The sequence below is a fragment of the Pseudopipra pipra genome, chromosome 28 (assembly GCF_036250125.1).
Source record: "Pseudopipra pipra isolate bDixPip1 chromosome 28, bDixPip1.hap1, whole genome shotgun sequence".
Classification (NCBI taxonomy): Eukaryota; Metazoa; Chordata; class Aves; order Passeriformes; family Pipridae; genus Pseudopipra; species Pseudopipra pipra.
Window position 1 is genome coordinate 1410672 of NC_087576.1, and position 21663 is coordinate 1432334.

General features: G+C 60.9%; 4 protein-coding genes and 1 non-coding gene across 7 annotated transcripts; 3 read left to right on the forward strand and 2 right to left on the reverse strand.

Moving 5' to 3' along the window:
* Positions 1-882: 882 nt before the first annotated feature.
* Positions 883-5620, forward strand: DUSP26 (dual specificity phosphatase 26). The gene is given in 6 exon segments (XM_064638127.1): positions 883-915; positions 918-962; positions 965-1005; positions 3216-3488; positions 4148-4356; positions 4901-5620. Coding segments are annotated over 6 exon segments (786 nt in total). The 5' UTR covers positions 883-897; the 3' UTR covers positions 5101-5620.
* Positions 5621-6924: 1304 nt separating this feature from the next.
* Positions 6925-13558, forward strand: RNF122 (ring finger protein 122). Of its 2 annotated transcripts, none has more exons than XM_064638097.1 (6): positions 6925-7028; positions 11103-11259; positions 12019-12064; positions 12291-12332; positions 12902-12984; positions 13055-13558. In XM_064638097.1, the coding sequence occupies exons 1-6, from the start codon at positions 7004-7006 to the stop codon at positions 13167-13169; spliced, it is 468 nt and encodes a 155-aa protein (XP_064494167.1). In that variant the 5' UTR covers positions 6925-7003; the 3' UTR covers positions 13170-13558. The 2 variants fall into 2 exon arrangements, with proteins under 2 accessions (XP_064494167.1, XP_064494168.1); XM_064638098.1 differs by having other exon boundaries at positions 12905-12984.
* A 412-nt stretch (positions 13559-13970) lies between these two features.
* Positions 13971-14064, reverse strand: LOC135403840 (small nucleolar RNA U13). Its single transcript, XR_010425509.1, has one exon. It is a non-coding gene; the product is annotated as a small nucleolar RNA U13 (small nucleolar RNA).
* Positions 14065-14355: 291 nt separating this feature from the next.
* TTI2 (TELO2 interacting protein 2) lies at positions 14356-17923 on the forward strand. Its single transcript, XM_064638093.1, has 7 exons — positions 14356-15136; positions 15422-15608; positions 16199-16291; positions 16411-16604; positions 16785-16928; positions 17390-17552; positions 17782-17923. The coding sequence occupies exons 1-7, from the start codon at positions 14517-14519 to the stop codon at positions 17860-17862; spliced, it is 1482 nt and encodes a 493-aa protein (XP_064494163.1). The 5' UTR covers positions 14356-14516; the 3' UTR covers positions 17863-17923.
* Positions 17887-21270, reverse strand: MAK16 (MAK16 homolog). Of its 2 annotated transcripts, none has more exons than XM_064638094.1 (10): positions 21114-21270; positions 20739-20788; positions 20434-20543; positions 20074-20138; positions 19557-19708; positions 19366-19420; positions 19215-19289; positions 18928-19107; positions 18762-18818; positions 17887-18499 (listed from the first exon to the last, which is right to left on the reverse strand). In XM_064638094.1, exons 1-10 carry the CDS (start codon positions 21126-21128, stop codon positions 18311-18313), a joined length of 948 nt encoding a protein of 315 aa, XP_064494164.1. In that variant the 5' UTR covers positions 21129-21270; the 3' UTR covers positions 17887-18310. The 2 variants fall into 2 exon arrangements, with proteins under 2 accessions (XP_064494164.1, XP_064494165.1); XM_064638095.1 differs by having other exon boundaries at positions 18994-19107; positions 21114-21268.
* Between the last annotated feature and the right edge of the window lie 393 nt (positions 21271-21663).

Consider the following 21663-nt stretch of genomic DNA (forward strand, 5'->3'; position numbering starts at 1 on the left):
TGGGAAAAACACAACCTCAGCTGAAAACAAACCGGGAGACTTTCCCTGCTTCCAATCGAACAGGACTGGGGGAGAGGGTGCCAGAAATCCTGAAACGTGTCATTTGGCCTGGAGCGGCTCCTTTCGGCTCTCCCTCGGCTTGTTTTTCCCACCACACTCCCACTTTCTGATTTGAGTCAAACTTTTCTCTGGAAAGCCGGCGCTTCAAAGGGGAGAAGGGAGCATATCCTGCCTGGGAAATGTTTAGCTGAAACATCACACCGCTTGTGAAATGAACGGCGTCGTTTAGGAGCTGTCAAAACAAAACCCTTCCATCTTCCCAGTTTCCTCTTTCTTTTTTTTCTTTTTTTCTCTCCCCCCCCCCCGTGGGGAATAAAAAAAAAAAAAAGAAAAAAAATTCCTTGCCTTTGACATGAATTTGTAAATACTTTGTTCCCTGTCCAGGAATGAGATGATCCTTAAGGTCCCTTCCAGCATGAACCACTCCACGATTCTATTTTCTAGCACCACATAAACCCTCTCCCCCCCCTCCCCAAGGTTTATATATTCCTTGCAAATGAATAAAATATGAAATATCACCAAGCCCTGGCCGTGCAAAGGGACTCTGGCTGAGGGGGGTTAGGGTTAGAGGGTGAGGTCAGCTGTGTAAAACAGCTGAGGATTCACCCCCTCGAGATTCCCGGGGTGGGGAATCATGGCTCGGGCAGCACTTTCTCAGCTCGCCCTTCTTCCCTGTTGCTGTGCAGGAGGAGGAGGAGGAGGAGGAGGAGGAGGAGGAGGAGGCAGAGCAGGGCTGGCGGGAGGGTTGGGATGTGCTGCTGCCATGGGCTCCTGCTCCATCCATGCACAGCGTGAGATAAACAAAGCTGCCTCTGGCCATGTCATGCCTTAAAATAGATGTTCATACATCAGCCTCTCTCTCCAGCGGCGGCGGCAGCGGCGAGACATGGCCGACTGGAGCTGAGCCTGCCCCCGCTCCCAGAAGGAATCCCAGCCCTCGCCAAGGTAGGGTGAGGGGTGGGCGTCCCCTCCCCGCCGGGGCTGTGTGTCTGTCTGTCTGTCTGTCTGTCCGTCTGGCAGGGAGCTGGGTGCCCAGGGTGAGCCCCCTCCCTGCCAGCCTGGCACGGGGGGTCTGGAGCTGCCCCGGGGGGAGCGGGGAGTGACCCCTCTTTGCAGAGGGGGTACATCTCATGCCTGGGGGGGTTTGGGTGCCCCGAGTGCTGGGGGAGCTGCTCCCAGCCCCGGGATGTGGGGCAGTGACCCTGTGACCCCTCGGGGGGCTGGCGTGGGGCTGTGCAGGGGGTGGGATGCTGGAGGCAGCTTTGGCCCAGGAAAGGTGTGGATTGCTGCTTTTCCAGCTGTGGCAGGAAGAGGGGCTGCAGCTCCTCCAGTCCCAGCCTTCCTGCGTGATTCAGTCGCTTTTCCAGACCCCCCTGCTGCTTGTCTCTCAGCGCTGGTGACATGTGGCTGTGCTGCAGCCAAGGTCACCCAAGGTTTGAGGGCCCTGCCCGGTGCCTTTCCCCGGGTGGGCTTTGCCAAGTCTGAATTCCCGGCGTGGAGGAGCCCAAACGTGCTCAGAGCAGGGTGAGATCTGTGCTGGGGGCCAGGGATGGGCAGTTTGGGCAGGGCTGACCTGCCCTGCGCAGCTCCCCGGGGTCTGAAGTGCCCCCCTGGAAAGGGGAGTGGGGAGGGAGACATCCATGAGCCTCCTCCCAGCTCCCCCGTGTCCTTGCAATGCTTTTCTCCTCACGTTGCCAAGGAGTGGCTGGAGGCTCTTCCTTCTGCTCCGCTGGCTGGTGCCTCGGGCAGCACATCCCTCACGGGCTCTGCCCCAGCCTGGGCAGCCCAAGGTCGTTGTGTCCCCCTCTCCAGTCCCAGGGACAACTGGCTGGGGCTGGGCTGGGCTGGGGGGTGGGAGGGGAGGCTCTTTGGGCACCCCCCAGGGTGGGAGTGATGGGAGAAAGGGAATTGATTCCCGTGGGAGGGACTGTCAGCCGGGCAGCAGCAGAAAAAGGCCCCTCTGACCACATCTGGCCCAGGGACCGTGACCTCCCAGGGGAGGGTTCCTGCAGATGTGTGACAAACATCCCAACGATCCAAGGGCTTGGGAGCAGAGCTGTTGTGTCCTGGAGGAGCTGCTGTGTAAAACGAGCCCTCTCATTCCCTGGAGTTAACTCTTCCCAGCCCAGCCCTGGCTGTGGGGGTGCAGCAGCAGCAGCACTGCTGTGCAGGGAGGGGTTAATCCTGCCTCTCCCTCCCCGGAGGGCTCTGCAGGAGCCTGGGTCCTGGCCAGGCTGCCTGGTGCCATATGGAATCCTCCACCTGTCTGGGGCTTTCTCCTCCCCAGCCCTGGTGTTTTGCCCAGACCTGGCTGCCTTTCCTCGCCTCTTGAGCGCAGGTTTGGCAGCACCAGCCCCGGGCTGGCGCTGCCCCAGGGCCCAGGAGGAAGGTGGCCCTGTGCAGAGCATCTCCTGCCAACGTGGCCTCAGCCCAAAGTCATGGGGCTGGAGCAAAAGTTCAGCCTGTGGAGGCTCAGCAGTCTGGCTGCCTCGCCAGCCCTGGCAGCACCAACTTCTTCCCAGCAGTTTTCCTTCTTGGAAGGGATGCAGAGGATGCTCGGCCTCACGCTGGGAAGCAGCGGGGAGCTGACCTGACATGGGGAGGGTGAGAACTGGCTGCTTTGGGCCAGTATTTCTACAAAAGGGACGGAGTGAGAGGTCCCCAATTAGAACACCAAAGAATCCCAGGATCACTGAGGTTGGAAGAGCCCTCCTAGACCATTGAGTCCCCCCTGTGCCCCATCCCCACCTCGTCCCCCAGCCCAGAGCACTGAGTGCCACGGCCAGGCCTTCCCTGGGCACCTCCAGGGCTGGGCACTCCAAACCTCCCTGGGCAGTTCCAATGTTTAACCAACCCTTTCCAGGGAGAAATTCCTCCTGATGTCCAACCTGAGCCTCCCCTGGCACAGCTGGAGGCCGTTCCCTCTCCTCCTGTCCCTTGTTCCCTGGCAGCTCCCCCCTCCTGTCAGGGGGTTGCAGAGCCAGAAGGTCCCCCCTGAGCCTCCTTTTCTCCAGGTTGAGTCCCCCCAGCTGCTCATGGTGCTCCAGACCCTTCCCAGCTCTGTTCCCTCCCCTGGACATGCTCCAGCCCCTCAGTGTCTCCGTGGCACCGAGGGGCCGCTTCTCCTCACAGCATCTCCCCTGCTTCCCCGGCAGGACCGTGGGTGGCAGCGGCAGCAGAAGTGACCTGCGGGCCCCCGCGCGGCCTCCTGGCCCCCACAGCTATGCCGGGTGGGTCTCGGCAGCTCCCATGGCCTTCCTGTCCAGGTTCTCCAGGGCCGGCAGCAGGTCCCCGAGCCGGGCCCCGCGGGAGGAGCGCGGGGGACACCCCATCCTCAGCGTCTTCGAGCTGGAGAGGCTCCTGTACACGGGCAAGACGGCCTGTAACCACGCTGATGAGGTGTGGCCGGGACTCTACCTGGGAGACCAGTATGTAATGGGAACGGGATGGGGACCAGGGCGGGTCAGGGCTGCTTGGGGGAAATCTTGGGAGGGGGAAAGTTGGGAAAAGGAGGGAGAGGAGGATGAGATGGGTGTGGAACACCGGGAGAAAGGAAGGAGGACTTGGAAGTCCTTCCCAGCGGGGCTGTGAAGGGTTCACAGGATCACAGAATAGGCTGAGCTGGAAGGGACCCCCAAGGAGCATCCAGTCCAGCTCCTCACCCTGCACAGGCCCATCCCCAAGGGTCACCCCCTGTGCCCCAGAGGATCATCTAAACCCTCCTGGAGCTCTGGCAGCCTTGGGGCTGTGCCCACTGCCCTGGGGAGCCTGGTCAGTGCCCAACCAGCCTCTGGGGGAAGAACCTTTGCCTGAGATCCAATCTGACCCTGCCCTGACACAGCTCCAGCCATTCCCTGGGGTCCTGTCCCAGGAGTTCAGTGCCTGCCCCTCTTCTTCCCCTCCCCAAGAAGCTGTATCCTGCTGCTGTGGTGGGGTGTGGAGGGGGGTCAGGGACTTAAAACTGGAGAATCTTCAGGACCTGGTTGTTCTCCTCCGTGCCCACCTCACTCAGGCGGGAATGTTGGCACGGGACAGCCTTTGGGAACTCGTGAGGGGTCTGAGCCGTGCCCTGTCCCCCCCCCTGCAGGGATATAGCCTCCAACCGGCGGGAGCTGGCCCAGCTGCGCATCACCCACGTGCTCAACGCCTCCCACAGCAAGTGGAGGGGGGGGGCCGAGTACTACGAGGGCACCGGGATCCGCTACCTGGGCATCGAGGCCCACGACTCGCCCTCCTTCGACATGAGCCCCTACTTCTACCCCGCCGCCGACTTCATCCACCAGGCCCTGAATGAAGGTCCGTGGGCAGGGGTTCTGTGGGGCAGTGGGGAGCAGCAGTGGGAAGGGAGGCTGGGTTGACACCCCGTTGGCTCAGCATCCTGGGAAACAGTGGGGTTTGTGGGGTGGTGCCTCCTGCACGGAGGGAACAGGGCGGGTGGGTGACCCTGGGGTCAGCTCGTGGTGCTGGTGACACCAGGGCGGTGGGTTTGACCCCTGTGTGGGCCACTCACTGAAGAGCTGGGCTCGATGATCCCTGGGGCTCCCTCCCAGCTCAGAACATCGTGGGGCTCTAAGAGCACTGCCCTGCCGGGTCACAGCCCCAGCCCGTGTCCCGAGCCGTGGCTGAGCCTGTTCAGCCTGGTTTGGTTCAGCCTGGTTTGGTTCAGTCTGGTTTGGTTCAGTCTGGTTTGGGACACCACAACAGGCTGATGCCTTTTGCCACCCCACACCTGGGGCCCTACACCCGGGTGCTGCTCACCTGAGCCCCCCCAGCTCCGGGTGCTGGTTCTCGGTTGGGATCCGTGTGGTGCCGTGACCCAGCCCCCGTGTTTGCCCCCCAGGGAGGATCCTCGTGCACTGCGCTGTCGGGGTGAGCAGGTCGGCCACCTTGGTCCTCGCCTACCTCATGATCCGCCACCACATGCCCCTCGTAGAAGCCATAAAGACAGTCAAGGACCACCGTGGCATCATCCCCAACCGCGGCTTCCTGCGCCAGCTGGTGGCCCTGGACAATGCCCTGAGGCTGAAGAGGAGCTCCTGAAGGAGGAGGAGGAGGAGGGGGGGGTGTGCTGTGGTGGGAGCAGTGCCCACCCCGTGCCCAGACCAGGCTCTCTCCCCACGGCACAGTCGCTCGGCAGCTCGTGGGTCCCCTCAGCCCAGGGGGTGCCCAGCCCTGCCAGCCATTCCCAGGGGTCCGGCACAGCCCCTCCACCTGCAATCCTGCCACCCAGACAGGCCTGACCAGAGCCTCCCTCCCAGCCTGCTCGCTCCAAGATGCCTCCGGAGGGACTCGGCCCCACCTCACAGGTCACTCCATCCCCGTGGGCTCCAGGAGGCCTCCTCGTTCTCCCTCCTGGCAGATGCGTTTGCCGAGCCAGCCCCGTCCCTCCCTCGCAGGACACCGAAGCTCTGTGTCCCCTGTCGTGTCCCCCCGTGTGCTCTCGGTGTGTGTAGCCTCGTGAACCAGGCCTGGTGTGTGGGCTCAGCCTCCCATCCCAGTGTTTGGGTGTTCTCCATGCCTCGTGTCAACCCGTGAAAATAAAGCCAGAGCTAAGGAAAAATCCGGGCCCCCCTTTGCTTTGGGACAGCTCCGGCTGTGGGTGGCAGAGCATCACCCCGAGCACTCAGGGCTGAGCTGGATCTGATTTCCCCCAGATCCTCAGTGCAGGGGTCAAACCTGAGCCCCCACAGTGCTGGGCATCCCCACTCCTTCCCCTGCAGCAGCGGGGACAGAGGGGGGCTCCTGGTGGGGAGCAGAGCTGGGCTGGGTCTCACAGGGGCTCCATCCAGCACCCAGCTCCAGCCAGGCCTGCGACAAACCCCTTCCCCGAGTGCTGGGCCGAGCCCAGGAGGGTGACCAAGGCCAGGAGCGGGTGTCTGTGTGGCAGAGGCGGCCCCAGGGTGCCCCACACGCTCCCAGCACTCATTGTCCTCCCGCTCTTATTATAGCTCCATTCTTCCCGCGCTTCCGGAGGGCGCCCGGAGCAGCGCCGGCTGTGCTGGGATCCTGTAAACACGGAGGGAGAGGAGCCCCGTGGTCACCAGCCACCTGCAGGGGCCACAGCTCGGAGGGAGATGCCGATCATAAAGTCCTTGAGGTTGGAAAAGACCTCTGAGATCAAGTCCAGCCATTCCCCAGCACTGCCAAGGCCACCACTAAACCCACGTCCCCACATGCCACATCTCTCTGTTAAATCCCTCCAGGGATTTATCCACCACTGCCCTGGGCAGCTGTGCCAGGGCTGGACAACCTTTTCCATGGGTATCCAGCCTATCCCATCCCAAACCTGAGACTGAGAGCCTCCAGGAGCTCGGTGCCCTGTGGGGGGGGGGTCCCCCAAAGGGCTGGTCCGTGCCCGAGGACGGGCTGGGCACCAGCCAGGTGGCATTTGAGGCAGGTCATCCCCACCTGGATCACGTGTGGGAGCGCTGCTGCTGCCGGAGGATGGGGCGGGATTTGTTTCCTGGGACAGTCGCCATGGGATGCGCAGGGCAGGGACATCTCAGGATGTGCAGGGACACCCCAGGATGCTCAGAGACACCCATGGGATGTGCAGGGACCCGTGGGATGGGCTGGGACACCCGTGGGATGTGCAGGGACACCCGTGGGATGTGCAGGGACACCCATGGGATGTGCAGGGACCCGTGGGATGCTCAGGGCTGGGGCACCCCGGGATGCTCAGGGTCACCCATGGGATGCTCAGGGACACCCATGGGATGCTCAGGGCTGGGATCCCCGTGGGATGCTCAGGGCTGGGACCCCCGTGTGTGTGTCCGGTGCCCCGGGGACACCCCGCCCGTGCCATCCCCGTGTCCCGGCGCGGCGGGGGCGGTCCGGGGGCGGCTCCGGGGGGGCTGCCGGGGCCGGGGCGGGGTTTTGCGGGCACGGCCGCTCCCGGCCATGGCCCGGCCGAGCCTCCCCGGCCCCGCGGAGCGGCTGCCGGATGCCTCCGTTCCAGTGGTGCCACGGTGAGAGCGGGGGCGATGGGGAGGGTCGGGGATGGGGGCGATGGGGAGGGGGAGCCGCTCCCCTCTGCCCTGCCCGGGAAGGGAGGGATGCGGGCTGTGGGTCGGGGGCAGCGGGGCATCCCCGGCGGGGATGGGCGCACGGACCCCGCTCCGAGGGCTCCCGGGGTCCCGGTGCCACCGTCCTGCTCCCGGAGCGGCGAGTCCTGCCCGGTTCCCAGGGATAAAGCCGGCGGCCAAATGGATTTTCCACTTTTTCGCTGGTTGCACCGACGGAAAAAAAAAAAAAAAAAGCCCCAACCAAAAAACTCCCTAACCCCCCTTTTCGTGTGTCTGCAAAAGTGGAATTAACTTATTTTTAGCCCTCCCTTCGCCCTCAGCGGCTCCTCACGCTCCGTGTCGGCCCTAAGAAGTTCTCAGGAACGCGGAGCTGAGTCTGCACATGTGAGGGAGGGTTTTGGTTTGAACGAGAAGTGGTTTGTTTTTTACGGCTGAAGTAGCCGAGAAGCCGCGCCGGGAATTCCACCATCAAAGCCCTGCCCGAGCAACAAAAGGACCGGGCTGATTTAATTGACGAAAAGGGTTACAGCCTTTGAAGCTTAAAAATAGGATGCAGCCGGTGGCTTCCTGCCCTGTAACACATCCCTGGTGGGCTCGTGGGGGACGAGGGGTCCCACGGGGAGTTCCCCGGCACATGTGGGAGTGTGTGGGTGTCAGGAAATGCTCCCAGCGTGGCTCTGTGTGGAAAGGAACACCCGGAATAAGAGGGGCTTTGCTTTCAGAGCCTCTGGGGAGCACCAGGGACAGAGCCCACCCTTGTTCAGGGGCTGGGTTGAGGGCACCCAGCTCGGGCACTTAGGCAGATATTCAGTAAATCAGCAGGGCCCAGTGCTGTCCAGGACCTTTACAGAGCTGGGGCTGTCGGTGGGAAGAAGAAGTCTGAGATCCACTAAGAAATCCCATTTTCAGCCTAAATAGGTTTATTGAAATCATCCCCACGGCCTGAGGGCCGAACTGCTGCCTCTGCACCTCAGCTCCTCCTTTGCACCACAGCTTCTCCTCCTGTTGCTCACCTGTGGCTCAGGACTGCACAGTCCAGGGGCCCTCGTTTGGAGGGGAGCTGGTGTCCCCCCCAGAGAACTGCTTGGCTTAGGGGCAGCTTTGGCAGGAAACCCCATCCAGCAAAAATTATATGGAAGCTGCATTCAATTTTCTGATGCAAAGCCCCACAGCCTTTGTGTGGGAGGAGAAAGAATGGTTTTATTTAATGACCTGCTGAGTTTTCCATTTGTTTTATTGAACAAGAATCGGGGTGAGGGAGAAGCCCCTGCTCAGCAAAAACCCTGAGCCTGCGCAGCCCGGGTGGAAACTTGTGTCTGTCCTGACTTGAAATGCTCCAAAATGTGGCGTCTGAGGGGCCAAAGCTTTGGCAGTTTGGGTGAGAAATACTTTGCTGGCAGAACAAAGCACCTTCCTGAGCATCCTTTGTGCGGGAGGAGGGTCCAGAAAGTCCCCAGGTGTCTGTGGGGACATGTCAGCTGATCCCTCTTTTCTCATTTTTTTTTTCCAACTAAATAACTGCTCCAGTCTTTGGGAGTTCTGGTTCTGGGAGACTTGAGCTGGTGACATGGGTTTGGTGCTCATCAGCTCTTAATTTCACGTCATCTGAGCCCGGATTTGATCCATTTCTGTTGAGCTAAAAACAGGGACACCTTTGTTGGGTGAAGGGGTCTGTGATAATCAAAACCACCCAGGCACCTCCCAGGCTCTGCTGGAGGGGAGGGGAGGGATGGGGGGGAAAGGATGGGAGGGCCTTGCTTTTTGGGGATGCTGAGCTCAGCAGCTCCAGGGCTCGTCCTGGCAGGACCATCCCATGAAGGCACTTCCCTGGGGCCACTTTTTGGCCTCACAGCCCAGAGCTCATGAATTCCTGGATGCCCCGTTGAATGGGAATGACCCTGCTGAGCTGGTGAGTCCACAATTAGCTGTGCTGTGGCTGGCAGGGACTTGTCAGCTCCTCTCTGCTTCCCTCGCCCCGGGGCTGCTCCAGCAGCTCCTGTTCCACCTCAGGCTTCCCCTGCTGACTGTTTGGCTGCCCCTCTCCCAGCACCTAGGGGGCTTTTCCCCGTGGATGTGTCCCCCTGTGGGGATTTCGGGTGTCTTCACGTGGAGCAGAGCTCAGGGAGCAGCTCTGGGGTCGGGGAATGGGATTTCTGCCCCATGGGGTGGGAGGGAGGGATGGCCCCGTGCAGAGCAGGGGGGCTGAGTGGGCTGGTTGGGGTCATCCACTGGGTTTGGAGCCCCTCAGACGAACACAGGGGGGTGTGCTGGGGAGGGTTTGTGTCTCTTGGGGTTCTCCTTCCCATCCCCTCCTGATACTTCTCCTGGAAAACCTGCAGGATGCACATCCCAGCTTTCCCCACTCTCTGGGGAGCTGATTCTCCTCCCACTATCCCTGACAGGAGCTTTCCCATCCCAATTCTCCTCCTGCTCTCCCAAACAAGGGCTTTCCCATCCCAATTCTCCTCCTGCTCTCCCAAACAAGGGCTTTCCCATCCCAATTCTCCTCTTGCTCTCCCAGACAAGGGCTTTCCCATCCCAATTCTCCTCCTGCCATTCCAGACAAGGGCTTTTCCAGCTCATCACAGGTGGCCACCAGCAGGTCCAGGCCATGCCCTGCTGGCCATCAGCCCCTCTCCCCTCTCCAAGCTCTACCTTTGGGACCCTTCCTGTCCCCACTCCTGTGGCACAGAGGCTGGTGCTCCTCAGCAGCTCCTGGGAATGGCCTGGAAGGCCCATGGGAAGGGTTATTGTTTCACTGTGGCCCGTTATTGTTACCACAACCCACCTCCCTCTGCCCAGCCTGGCTTCCTCCATCCACCCCTGTCCCTCCTCCAGGTGCACCAGCATTACCTCATGTCCTTGCTCAGTGGGTTTGTTTTTCTCCCAGAGCTGTATATGCTTTGCTTTGGTTTGGGTGGGATTTTTTTTTTTTTTTTTTTTTGGGAGCATTTCTCAAATCATTTCCAGCAAGGAAATGGCAAAAAATAATGAAACCTTTCCTATTGTCTTTTCCTGCACCTGGTGGTCTCGGGAGCAGGAGGCCAGGAGAGAGGGGGACCCAGCAAGCAAATCCTCCCTTTCCAGCCCTGGGCACGAGGTGGATGATGGATTGTTTGTGGTGATTACAAGTGGCTCTGCCCTCTGGGGCAGGAAAACCCCCTTTCCTGCAGTGCAGGCTCTCCTCTGGTGCTGCTCCAGTGGCACAGTGGAGGAGGTTTTTGAGGAGGAGGAGGGTGCTGAGAGGGAGGAAGGGGCTGGGGGAGCTGCTCTGTGGGGCACAGAGGGGGCTCCTCTCTTTCTAAAGTCCTGTCTGGGTGAGAGCTGAGGAGAAATCAGAGCTCCAGCTCTTGGGAGAGCACAGTCTGAGACGTATTCAGGGCTTGGGGCCTCTGTGCCTGTTCCCCTCGGTTCAGTGGGACTGTCCCACTGTCACCAGCCCTGTGTGACACCCACATGTCCCCCATGGTGTTCTGGGCATCAGGGTGGGACTGGCACCCGTGGTTTTGCTGGGAAAGGGGGTTGGATCAGTGTCCCCAGCACCGAGGACAAACCAGCTCTTGCTTCTGCTGCTCCCACAGCGCAGTGACAGACACCAACTGTTCTTGTTTTTCAAGCTGGGGTGTTTTTTTTCGCTCTGTCCTTCCCTAAATCCCCTTCCAGCCTCCACGTGTTCCTCTGGAGATGAAAGCACGGGGCCTCCTGGTCTCCCAGCCGCCTGCGTTGTGCCTGGGGTACATTTGTGCTGCTGGAGGAGGGTTTGGTGGCTGTGGAAATGCAGCTGCTGGTGCCTCACTGAGCTGCTCTGAGGGGCTGCCGCTCTTCCAGGGGAGATCTCACAGATCTCACAGGATCACAGCTTGCGGGACGATGTCCTGGCGTTGGTTTCTGCCCACTTTGCAAACTCCAGAGGGGACAGAGCCAGCCCAGGCTCTCCCTGCTCTCACAGCACATCATCTTCACCTCCTTTCCCCCTTTTTCCCACCCTCAACACTGACTTTTCTGCTCTCCCCCAAGGGTGCTCCTGCAGCCTGGGGCTGGTTTACCCCAGTAAACCCTGCACGATGCCACCCCTCACCTTCCAGGACCTGCCCCTCAACATCTACATGGTCATTTTCGGCACCGGCATCTTCATCTTCGTGCTCAGCCTCATCTTCTGCTGCTACTTCATCAGGTGAGCCGGGGGGCTGTGCCAGGGGGTGGGTGGGCAGCCCTGGGGCACCCCCGGCCCTTCCCTTGTCCTGTCCCAGAACACGGGGACAAGCCCCCGCCGGGATCGTGGTCCCTGCAGCTCCCGGAGCAGGGCAGGAAGCGCAGGAAGGGGCTCTTGTTTTCCAGGGGACCGCAGGAGGGACACATTGTGTCGGGCAGGGAGAGGGAGGATGTGCCTTTACATCGCTCCCTGGTCGGGGAGGGCTATTTTTAACCCCAAAGCCGGGGCAGCTGCTGCTGTTCCCGGCTGGCTCAGTCCTGTCCTGCGGGATGTCCCAGCTCTTCCCCGTGTCCCCTGTGTCCTCCAGAAGTTTTTGGGGCTGTGGAAGAGCGTTTTGGTGCCTCGCTGGGAGTAGAAGCCCCACTTCAAGCTGCCCCTTCCTCCCCGTTCCCGCTGGGTTTCTGTGCCAGCTGGTTTTCCCGACCCAAGGTCACGGCAGGGCCGGGAGCTGCCGGCTGGAAATCCAGCACTTCCTGCACCGTGAACGACTTCCTAAGGCAAACAATCGGGGCTGCCAGCCCTTGGCATCCCGTTCCTGCCCCGCGGGAGCAGCTCGGGCTGGCCCTGCCCGCTGCCCAAAGGCAGCCCCAGAGCTGCTGATCCCCAAATCCCGGTGGGAAGGGCGTGCTCCCCTGACTCCCTGTGCCCCTGGAATGTTCCTGGCCGCGCTGTTCGCTCGTGGCCGTGACGCTCACGGTGCCTTTCTCTCCCCCTCTGCAGCAAACTGCGGCACCAGGCGCAGAGCGAGCGCTTCGGGTACAAGGAGGTAACGCCCGGGGCTGCCCCTGGCTGGGTTTGGGGTGGGCAGGAGGGGACATGGCAGGGCCCGAGGCTGCTCATCCCAGGAGGGCACCTTCCAAAGGGGTGGGATGGGACAGCCTGCCCAGAAACACCCCCGGGCTCACCCTGCCCCTGCCCGGCCCCGTTCAGCCCCTGCCGGGGCAGGATCCTCCTTCCCGGTGTTCCACCCTCTCCCTCCTTTTCTCCCTCAGGTGGTTTTGAAGGGCGATGCCCGGAGGCTGAACGTGCACGGGGTGAGCGGGGCCGCCTCTGGCTCGGGATGGATTTGGGGTTCACAGGGATAACGCTGAGGATGCTTCCCATCTGCTCCAGGGGGGGCTGAGGGGGGCTCAGGAGCAGATGGGGAGGGTGGGACAGGGATGTGATGTGGGGATGTGCTGGGATTGGGATATGATGGGATGTTTGGGGATGTGATGTGTGGATGTGCTAGGATTGGAATGGGATGGGATGTTTGGGATGTGATGTGTGGATGTGCTGGGACTGGGATAGGATGGGATGTTTGGGATGTGATGTGTGGATGTGCTGGGATTGGAATGGGATGGGATGTTTGGGATGTGATGTGTGGATGTGCTGGGATTGGGATGGGATGGGATGTTTGGGGATGGGATGTGTGGATGTGCTGGGACTGGGATGGGATGTTTGGGATGTGATGTGTGGATGTGCCGGCACCACAAGGCTGGGGACTGGGAGGGAATCCCCCTCCCCGGAGGCGGTTTGGGAACTGAGCTGAGCTCCCAGCTGGAAATGCCCGGGATTTCCCCAGCGTTCACACCCGCCCTCCCTGTGCTGTCACCTCCCACAGCAGACCTGCGCCGTGTGCCTGGAGGATTTCAGGGCGAGGGAGGAGCTGGGGGTGCTGCCGTGCCAGCACGCCTTCCACAGGAAGTGAGTGGGGCTTCGGGAAAGGGGGGAATTCCCCGGCAGGGCTGGAATTCCCGCGTGTCCCCGCCCGCAGGTGCCTGGTGAAGTGGCTGGAGGTGCGCTGCGTGTGCCCCATGTGCAACAAGCCCATGGCTGCTCCAGCACAGCCCCGCGCCGGCATCGGGACCCTCCTGGATGAGCTGGTGTGAGCCAGCCCTGCTCCAGACCGGCCTCATCCCCTGGGATCCATCGTGGGACTGTGGGATCGCAGCTCCACGCACGCAGCATTGCCCCCCACCCCGGGGCCGCACGGCTCGTCCCGAGTCTCCCAGCTGGGGTTTTTAACTGGGGGGTCGTGGCTTTGGTTGGGGTTTTGAGTTGTCCCCCTCGTGCTCCACATGGAGCCGGGACCTCCTGGGATTCCCTGTGGGGAGCTGAGCCCCCCCCAGGGTCGGGGAGGGGGTTGTCGTGTCCTGCCCCCCCGCAACTTTGCTGCACAGAGTATTTTTGTACCTGTTCCCCCCTCACACCCTCGGGGGGCGTGGAGGGAATGTACAGTTTTGTGTAAAAAAATTATTAAATGGTGATTTCTCAGCCAGTCTGAGCTGTGGGGGCTACGGGGCCATTCGGGGGGAGCCAGGGGGGATGCTGAGACCTCCCCCAGGTGCCTTGGGGGCACTTCAGGGGGGCCCAAGAGAGCGCAAGGGGTGGGCCCAGGACCCCCAGGACCCCCAGGAGCCACAGGAGCATTTTGGGGGACCCCAAAAAAGCCCAAGGGGGGATGCTGAGACCCCCCCCAGGCGCCACAGAGGGCATAAGCACAACCCAAAAGCCCCCCTCCCCTGCACCCCCCAGTTTGCCCATTTCCACTGGTTTTTGACACCTCCAAGCTGTGATCACGCCAGCAATGACGTCATTAACCCCCCCATTTCCTTTTGTTTTCTGGTATAACTATTTTTAACATAACAACTGTAAATATGACGTCATGTGTGACGTCAGGACCCCCCGGCGGTCAGAAGGGACTGTGCGATGTCGTAACTGAGGGCGCACACGTCACGCAGGCGCGTGTCCATCCCATTCATCATGGTCATGAACCGGAAGGATCAATGAACGGTCTTCCCGCGCCCAGACCTACCGCCGCACCACTTTTATCTAAGTCAGGGCGACCTCGAGATGTGTAGTTCTCCCTTCTCACTGACACAGCGCGCTCCACGCCATGGATTCGTTCCCTCACATCCCCCCGTTTCGCCCTTTTCGCCCCTCACCGCCCCTCCTTCCCCGCGTTTTCGCCGCTAATTATCCATGGTAATTTATTCTCGCGGCGCCACGCCCCCCCCCGGCGCGCCGGCTTTACGGCAAGCGGGGTGTTTTGCGACAGTTCGAGCCGCTGGTGCGGGAGGCGCGGAGGGGACCGGGGGTCTCTCAGGGGTCTCGAAGGGGTTTTCGGGGTCTCCGAGGGTCTCTCGGGGGTCTCCGCGCCCCGGAAGGCGCTGCTGCCGGCAGGGATGTGTATTTAGCGCTGTTTTAGGGCGCGGGAGGCGCTGCCGGGTCGCGCCATGGATGCCGGTGGCCAGAGGCCGGAGGGGGGTCCCGGGCAGCCGCCGCCGCCCCCCTCGGTCCCCTCGGCCGAGCAGGTGCTGCTGCAGGCCCGGCTGTCGCTGTCCGATGGCCCCGGAGCCCTCAGGGAGCTGCTGGAGGCGGCGGACCCGCGGTGGTTCCTCCTCGGGCCCGGCAGCCCCGCGGCGCTGGGCGAGCTGGCGGCCGCGCTGGGCGAGTCCGCGGCCCCCCCGGGGCGGGAGCAGGACGGAGCGGAGCCCCCCGGCCGGGACAGGGAGCACGCTGCTGCGGCAGAGAGGGCACAGCAGGTGGGCGCCGTGTTTGCGCTCCTGCTGAAGAAGCTGGAGGATGCCGGGAGGAGCCAGGAATGCCCCGAGGCGCCCGCGGCGGGTCCCGCGCTGCGCCGTGTGCTGGCACACATCTACGTCTTCGCTGTCACACACCTCGAGGAGCGGCCCTGGACCACCGAGAGGAGCCGGGCGGTGGCCCGGGAGCTGCTGGAGATGCTGGTCCGGGCCGCAGGCTGCGTGTCCGTGGCTGAATTCCTGCGGGGAAAGGATGGGGATGAGGAAGGAAGGTTTGGAGCCGTGATGGGGCTCCTGAAACAGGAGTTAACCAAGTGAGTAGGGAGGGGAGGGAATGGGTGACTCTGTGTGGGGAGTGCTGGAAGCCTTTGGGGCACTGAGCTCAGGGGTTACAAACATGAGATATAAAGGGGATAAATGAAGAATATCTATTAAGTAATAAATAAAACACATGATTAGAGGCCAGGAGCTTTGCAAATGCCCGGTAATGGAAGATGCTGGGGGGGATCAGTCTGGGTTTGCTGTCAGCTGGTCCCCGTGCCCAGGAAAGCAGTGCTCATTATTCCCAGTGTTCCCTGAGCTGGTGTTTGTGTCTCCAGGGACACCTGGAAGCGCAACCCTGCCACCAAACACGTGTTCTGCTGGACGCTGCCCCACGTCACCCGGCCCTGGCTGGGCCCTCACCTGGAGCGGGTCCTGCCACCCTCACTGCTCATCTCCGATGACTTCCAGGAGGAGAACAAAGTGCTGGGAGTGCAGTGCCTGCACCACATCGTCCTCAATGTGGTGAGGGAGGGGAGACCTCGAATCCCTCAGAGCGTTGTCCAAACACTCCTGGAGCTCTGGCAGCCTTGAGGCTGTGACCAAACCCTCGGGAGCCTGTTCAGTGCCCCACCACCCTCTGGGGGAAGAATCTTTTCCTGATCTCCAACCTAACCCTGCCCTGACACAGCTCCAGCCGTTCCCTCGGGCGGGTTGGACTCCTGTTGGGATTCCTAACTTCTCTTCCTGGTTCTGCTGTTAACCAGCAGTTCTGCCCTCTCTTCCACGCTGTCCCCCTGTGGTTAAACCTGTGCAGTTGTTACAGCTGTAACACAAAGCAGAGAACTGCTTTGCCACATCTCAGCCAGTTCACACCTGAACCGGACAGCAGCAAGTGTTGCCAGTGGAACTGCACAGCAGCAGCTGGGGAGGTGAAATTAGGAGAAGGAAGTGGCTGCTTCTGAGGGTGGCAGCATTTAACCTGCGTTTACAGCACCTGTGAGCAGAGTTCCTCGTGCCCAGGATGCCCCAGGGTTTGGGAGGGCTGTGCTCTTTCCTTAGGCTGTAGCTGGGTGTGGTGCCCAGGACTAACCCCCTGCTCTCTGTTGTTGCAGCCGGGTGCGGATCTGTGCCAGTTCAACAGGGCCCAGGTGGTGTTCCACGCCCTCTACAACCACCTCTACTCCCGGGAGGCTCCTCTCATCCAGGTAGGAGTAGCTGGGCCTGTCAGATGAGCAGCAGCAGCAGCTGGGGGTGCTCAGAGGGTTGGTGTTTTAGACAGAATGTGACCAGGATTGCCCAGCTCCGCTGTCTCTCCCCAAACCAGGCAGTGCTGCTGTGCCTGCTGGACCTGCTGCCCATCCTGGAGCGATCCCAGCGGCACCAGGGGCACCAGGGCCAGGTGAGACCCCGCTCCCAGTGCGACGAGGTGCTGCAGCTGGTCCTGACACACATGGAGGGGGAGCACCGGCTGGCGCTGAGGAGGGTCTATGGGGGGATCCTGCCCGCCTTCGTCAGGAGGTGAGAGCTCAGAGCTGTACCTGGGCACCCTGCCCTTGCTGGGGAGGGGAGAGGAACCAGCTCTGCACAGGGGCCCTGCCTGCCTTGGTGAGGAGGGGAGAGCAGTGACCCAACCAGGACAGGCCTTGGCCTTGCTGTCCAAGGGTCTCCTCCCCCCTCAGGCCGTCTCTGTGCCTGCAGACTCGGCATCCTGGTGGTGCGGCACCTGAAGAGGCTGGAGCGAGTCATCCTGGGCTACCTGGAAGTCTCTGATGGCCCTGAGGAAGAAGCCAGACTGGGAATACTGGAGACACTGCAGTGCACCATAGAGCACGCCTGGCCCAGGTACCTCTCGGGGGTGACAGGCACTGTGCCCAGAAAACCTGGCCTGAACACAAACCCTGGCCTAAGTGTTTCCACTTTAAGGGCCAAAGTTACTGCTGCTTGAGGAACAGGCCCTGGAATCCTAAGGGTTTGTCCCAGGGAGGAGTCACTGGCATTGCTGCTTGGCTGAAAAATCTGACCCAAAAATTAAGCCAGGTCCTCGTTTCCATCCAACTTGTGCCTGTTCTGGAAGCATCAGCTTGGCTATAAGTTAAATCTCTGTGGAGTGAGCCCTGTGCTGTGAATCAGGCTGTGCAGTGACAGCATTCCTGACACTCCATCCCAAGGTTACCTGTGTGTCCAGGTCCGTCCCCTCCTGGCACACTGGCCTTAGGCAGCTCCAGGAACTGCTCAGCAAAGCTGTGCTTCCCCCTGGCTTGGGCAGGCTTTGGGCTGAGGTGTGGTGCTGTTCTCCCTGGCAGGATGCCCTGCAGGCTCCCCGTGCTCCTCAAAGCCCTGCTGAGGCTGATCTGGGATGTTCACACGGACCCGGGCCCGACGCCGGAGCCCGTCAGAGCCGCCCTGCTCCAAAGGGCCACCCAGTGCCTCATCCTGCTGGATCACTGCTCCAGAGGGCAGGTGAAGGTGAGTCCGGGGCTCAGCACCTGAGGAGGGGCAGTGTGGGGTGTGCAGGTGCCCAGTTCCTTCCTCAAGCATCAATAACTGGTGACTCCACACCTATCGACAGGTATCGAGCCGTGCTCTGTGCAGCTCTCTCCCAACAGAGCTGGGGGAGGGTTGGTAACACCATAAAGCCCACTGGGAATCTTTTTCCAGTGCCAAGGCACCAGGAATGCCGCTGTTCTTGTTGCAGGTGCTGCTGGAAGGGGTGTACAGCAGCTGTGAGGAGAACCGTGTGCGGGAATGCATCAGGAGGGTGCAGGAGAGCACGTGAGGAGGCTGACAGCACCCACCCCAATTTTGTACAGTAAAACTGGTTTGTTTATTTAAAGTTACTGCCTGTCTTGTCCCACCTGTTGGCCCCATACCTGCCATGTCCCCCAAAATACACGTGTGTGCTCCCTGGGCCATGTGTGGCTTCTCCAGCCACGGCCCAAAGCAGCAGTGCCCCCCAGGCCAGGTCCTTTCATGGAGCACAGTCCAAGCTGAGCTTTTTATGGCTGTAGAGAAGGTGGGGGATCTTCTTCCTTACAGCTGTGCTTCATCCAGTTGTACAAACTTGCTGCCATTGCCTGGGGTTGGGACAGAAACCCTGCTTTTCTTAGAAAAAATTTTTCATCTAGAGTATAAAACAAGGAGTTATTGAAGGTCTTGCACAGTGGTGAAAGCTGGTGACAGATCTGGAGTCCTGTCAGTCAGTACCAAATGGGATCAGGGAGGCCTCAGGCTGCTTTTGTTTTGGTGGTTGGCTCTGTTTCTTCTTCATACTCTATTTCAATGTAGGGACGTTTTCTCCTGGCTGGTCCTTTCAGGGGCGTTTTCCCTTTAGATTTGGAGTGAGAGGCTTTCTTCTCTACTTCTTCCTCCTCTTCCTGCTCCTCTTCACTACTTGTCTCCAACTTATCCATGTCCTGAGAAAGAATTGAGTGACAAGAGTGATGTCAGAGCAAGCTGTGCAACTAAACCTCCCCCTTCTCCAAAATTACCTCATGTGTCCAAGTCCCTTCTATAATCCCTGGCTCCCAGCTGTCTGACCAGAGGAGCTGGGCTGGAGTGGGTACACTGCAGTCTGACTGTACCTTCCACAAATCTGATCTTGCTGGCTCTTACCCACCACCAGAGGCACCAAAGGGTGGAGGTGACCAGACAGTTTACACCTGGTGCTTCACCTACCTCAAAGTCACTGAGCTCGCTCTCCTCTGCTTCCACAAACTCCCTTGTACCCACATCCTGCAAGAAACAGAGTCAGAGCTGGGACTGAGCACAACAGGGTCACAACTCATGGCAGAAGAGCCACCAAGGCCAAGCTTCCTGAGCTCTCCTGATGCCTTCTTCTCACCCTGCAGTGCCACAGCTCAGCACTGGGGCAGGGCAGGAGTGATGGGGCAGTGGCTGAAAGCTTTACCTCATCCTCCTCCTCCTCTTCCTGCTCTGCCTCCGACTCGCTCTCGCTCTCTGCCCCTTGCTGTTTTAGGGCTTTGTCAAAGGCGTGGATGGGGAAGTTGTAAATGTCTCCATACTGGAAAAAAAAAGTGGATTTTCTGTAGGTCACAGGAGGAAGGCACACTTGGAAAGCCTGCACACGGGCAGCATCAAACTAAAGTGTGCTCCCAGGGGGATCCTTACTGTGTCCTGCTTCAGTCTCTCCAGCAGTTCCTTCTCGATGGCATTATCCAGCTGAGCAGCAATCAGGGCTTTTTCCTAAAGGAGAGAGAGAGGAGCTGTCAGGCTGAGGCCCAGGAGCAGTGACCAGAGGGGACAGAAGGAGCGCTGTTACCTCTCGCCTCTTCTCCCGCCTCTCAATCTTCCTGCGCAGCGGGACGAGCTTCCTCCTGCAGGGAACAACAGGCAGCTGGGAATCTGTCACCCTCTGGGGAGCAACAGCCAGCACTTTCCTCATTAGAAACGTGGCTGCAACTGGTGTAAGTGTCCAGGGGGGCAGCAGTGCCCGCTGGGGGTGTCCCTTACTGTCTCTTGAGGGTCAGCTTGCGGATGCGGATCAGGTACTGAGTGATCTTGGTGAACCTCTGCTTGCACTTGTGCCGGATGAACCGCGGCCAGTAGATGAGGTTCTCGTCGATCTGCTCCAGAGCCTTCTCGTAGTTCTTGTTTAGCAGGACCTGGGAGGGACAGGGGGAGAGTTGAGTTACACAGCAGGGACATCTGGGAGCAGTCACGTCGCTCCCAGAATCACTGAGGTTGGAAAAGGCCTCCCAGACCATCGAGTCCAACCTGTGCCCAATCCCCACCTTGGCACTGAGTTGTTCCTTGGACACCTCCAGGGACGGGGACTCCACCACCTCCCTGGGCAGACCCTCCCAGTGTTTAACAACCCTTTCCAGGAAGAAATTCCTCCTGATGTCCAACCTGAACCTCCCCTGGCACAGCTTGAGGCCATGTCCTCTTGTCGTGGGGACACCCTCCCTGCCCCTCAGTAAAGGCCCTCAGAGCCCTCTCTGTGACCCCTCTGCTCCCCTGAGCTCACCCGCTCCCAGAGGCGCCGGGGAAACGCCGCCCGCTCGATCGTCTTCATGTACAGGTAACACCGACCTGGGAACAGGGAACACGATCCCGCTGAGCACATCCCAGAGCCAGGGTGCCCCTCACCCCCTCCCTGCCCATGGGCTCCCTGCAGCTGCCAGAGCACAGGAACATCCAGGTGGGAAAGACGAGTCCACCCTGTGCCCCATCCCCACCTCGTCACCAGCCCAGAGTGCCACGTCCAGTCATTCCTTGGACACCTCCAGGGATGGGGACTCCAACACCTCCCTGGGCAGCCCCTTCCAATGCCTGGCCACCCTTTCCACGAGGAAATCCCTCCTGGCTCCCAGGAGAGGGGACCCACCTTTCTCCTCGCGGATGGTGGCGTACTGGCTGTTGGCCAGCGGGCAGGACGAGCGGTTGCACAGCCCCGTCAGGTTGTACTCGTTGCGACAGAAGTTCTGGGTTTTGGTGCTGGATAAAGGGGTGAGAGGGAATTAATTAAGTAGGGGAGGGCAGGAAGACCCCACTGCCCACCTGCCCCTTGCAGCCTCATGTGTGGCCGTGGTGGCACAGGGGGGACATGCCGAGGTTTGAGGGGCACCCGAGTGTGTCCCTCCCACAGCCCCCCCCCGGGCTCAGCCCACCCCGTGCCCCCCAAAAACTCACGTCATCTTGTAGGAGCAGAACTGCCTGTTCCCCAGCATGCTCCAGACAATCTGCGGGGACAAACAGCGGGTCACACACCCCGGCACCCCTCACCCGGCCCCCCGGCCCTCCTCCCGGCTCCAGCATCCCCCGGTGCGGCTCTATCGGGGGGAACCCCACAAACATTGGACACCCCACTGGCAGGGGAGGGTGCGGAGTCACAAGGGGCGCAGGCACAGCACATCTGCTGCTGCCAAACCCCCATTTGCATCCCCCCCTCTTGCCCATCGGCCACCCCCGGTGTGAGGGACAGGGGACACCCCGCTCCCCTCCTCCCCGCCGGCCACGTGGGGCGGAGGCGCGGCCGGGCCGAAGCGAAGGGACGGGCGGGCTCACATCGTCCGAGTGCATGGTGGCGGTGGCGGCGACAGCGACGGCGGTGACAGCGAAGCGGCGGCGGTGCCAGGGACGGGGACAGCGGTGCCGGGGACGGGGACAGCGGTGCCGGCCCACACGCTCAGGGCGCCGCCATTACCGGAACGGGAAGTGACGTCAAAGGGAAGGCGGGCCCCTGTAATGGCGGCGGCCCCTCAGGGGCGGTGATAAAACAAAACCGTGGCACAGACACAGCCCTGAGGGGCCGCGGGGCCGCTGGATGAGCCCTGCCCAGGGTGTTCTGCATGGCAGACCCTGGCGGGCGCTGGGCGCCTCCCGCTCGGCGGTTTTGGAGCCGTGAGGGTGAATGTTTGCGCTGTGGAAGCCCTGAGGGAAAGGGCAGATTCTGGGGGAAAGTGTCCCCTCAGAGCTGCCAAGAATCCCCTCGTCCCCTCCAGCTGCAGCACTGGCAGCACCTGAAATATATCTATCTATATTTCTATCTATGTATCTATCTGTGTGTGTATATATATGAAATATATCTATATTTCTATCTATCTCTATGTGTGTA

Bases quoted from the DNA above. Each gene is read 5' to 3' on its own strand.
- RNF122 (XM_064638097.1), top strand. From the start codon at position 7,004: ATGCCTCCGTTCCAGTGGTGCCACG. The intron at 11,260-12,018 runs GTGAGCCGGGGG...CCCCCTCTGCAG, and splicing joins TTCTGCTGCTACTTCATCAG to CAAACTGCGGCACCAGGCGC. The intron at 12,333-12,901 runs GTGAGCGGGGCC...CACCTCCCACAG, and splicing joins GGAGGCTGAACGTGCACGGG to CAGACCTGCGCCGTGTGCCT.
- TTI2 (XM_064638093.1), top strand. From the start codon at position 14,517: ATGGATGCCGGTGGCCAGAGGCCGGAGGGGGGTCCCGGGCAGCCGCCG. The intron at 15,137-15,421 runs GTGAGTAGGGAG...TTGTGTCTCCAG, and splicing joins CTGAAACAGGAGTTAACCAA to GGACACCTGGAAGCGCAACC. The intron at 15,609-16,198 runs GTGAGGGAGGGG...CTGTTGTTGCAG, and splicing joins ACCACATCGTCCTCAATGTG to CCGGGTGCGGATCTGTGCCA.
- MAK16 (XM_064638094.1), bottom strand. The intron at 19,108-19,214 runs GTAAGGATCCCC...TTTTTTTTCCAG, and splicing joins AGAGACTGAAGCAGGACACA to TATGGAGACATTTACAACTT. The intron at 18,819-18,927 runs GTGAGAAGAAGG...TGTTTCTTGCAG, and splicing joins CTGAGCTGTGGCACTGCAGG to GATGTGGGTACAAGGGAGTT.